Source organism: Aplysia californica, unplaced genomic scaffold, assembly GCF_000002075.1.
Source record: "Aplysia californica isolate F4 #8 unplaced genomic scaffold, AplCal3.0 scaffold00452, whole genome shotgun sequence".
Classification (NCBI taxonomy): domain Eukaryota; kingdom Metazoa; phylum Mollusca; class Gastropoda; order Aplysiida; family Aplysiidae; genus Aplysia; species Aplysia californica.
Window position 1 is genome coordinate 185,552 of NW_004797722.1, and position 1,664 is coordinate 187,215.

General features: G+C 41.1%; 1 protein-coding gene across 1 annotated transcript in view; it reads left to right on the plus strand.

Moving 5' to 3' along the window:
* The window catches only part of LOC101860991 (organic cation transporter protein), a gene marked incomplete in the record, with an annotated part of 41,342 nt that overhangs the window by 30,472 nt on the left and 9,206 nt on the right, over positions 1 to 1,664 (plus strand). The window contains 1 exon segment of the mRNA XM_005105115.3: positions 249 to 551. Within this exon segment, the coding sequence (XP_005105172.2) occupies positions 249 to 551 (303 nt within the window).

Here is a 1,664-nt window from a genome sequence, read left to right on the forward strand (position 1 = left end):
GGGGTAGGTTTGGATTTGACTCTTGTGACGCAAAAATGACTATTTGCAAAGAAACCAAAAAATATTGAAGAAATATTCTCCTCGATTTGACCTGCGGGATCATATACGACCAGATACAGCGCTGGGTGTATGAAACAATAATAATATTATTATGTATATCGTCATTTATTGTAGACAGTCTTCAGACAGAAAAGCGCGGCGATTTTTATTTTTTGTTATTCTAATTTTATTTTTATTTCGTATTTCAGGATAGTGTACGAGTCCCCACGTTGGCTACTGTCCAGGGGGCGGAGCCAAGAGGCCAAGGTCATTTTACAAAAAGTAGCAAAAGCCAATGGCGTGGCTTTTCCTGAGGAGAAGTTCGAGAAGATGTTGGCCTCAGAGGTCAAGGTTGCCAGAGACGCTGCTGAGAAGAAGCTGGTGAGCACGGATGACGTAGGTGGGGATGTCAGGCGGGAGGGGGAAACGGACACAGATCGCAGGGAAACGCTGGTGGACGTGTGCCGCTACAGAACAATGAGCATTCGCTTCGCTCTCGTCATCGTCAATTGGTGAGTCGTTGTTTTGTTTTGTTTTGGGTTTTTTTTTGGAAGTAGGGGGTTGGGGGGGGGGGGGCGGTGTCTGTTTTTCTGTTTTACAGAGCGTTCCGTCTTTCTCCTGGGATGTTATTTTTTCTTGGCGGCTCAGAGTGGCCCTGACAAGCAGGTTCCAAGCTGTCGTCTTCCAAAATGTTCCCTGCTGACGGGTCAGTGATTGTTCTTTTCTTCATTCATGTAGTTTGAACCAGCAGTTTTATTCGTTTATTTTAGAAAAAGAAAATCTTCTGATCTGTTGATATCGTGCTTGTCTCTTATTTAGAATACGTTGCTTCTAATCCTGAATCTGGCGTTCCTGAATCTGGTAGTTGTTGTTGTTTTTTGGTTTGATTATTGATTTTGATAGTTAGTTGGTTAGTTTATTAGTTAGTTAGATAGTAAGTGAGTGAGTGAGTGAGTGAGTGAGAGAGTGAGTGAGCTAGCGAGCTAGCTAGCAAGCTAATTAGTTATAGTTATTTAGTTAGTTAGTAAGTTAGTTTTTTGCCCCGGGAGGGGGGATTTCAAGGCTCTCCGATTATGCATCAATCCTATTGACGATAGACATTGAAGTCGGAAGACCCTTTTATTAGACAGGATTACACTTACAGTGCTGAAAGAATGTATAGTTGAACTCACTCACCATTTCTTTTATCATCGTTGGTTGGCAAGTACAAAAAAGACTTGGGTTCGATTCTACCCAGGGTGATTGTGATTGGCGTGAATGATCTAAGTCGAGTCGGGGGGGGGGGGGAGGATTGGTGTAAAACATTAATTGCGTTTTGTGGTACGGTTTGAAGACATTGACCCTCATGAGTTTCTGGTACGTTGGTGAAAATGTATGTTTATGTATTCGTTTTTTATGTTAACAACTAATTCTACTATTCTATTCTATAGGCTATGAATAATGTATGCGACTTTTGAAAATGTTAAAATAACAACTTCTATGAATAAATTCCTCCTATTCTTACGAGTAATGTAAGTCCTCCAATGAATTACCCGTATTTATTTATATTACGATGTTCCATAACACCTGAAACACAGGTGTGTATGTGTGTGTGTGTATGTGTGTGTGTGTGTGTGTGTGTGTGT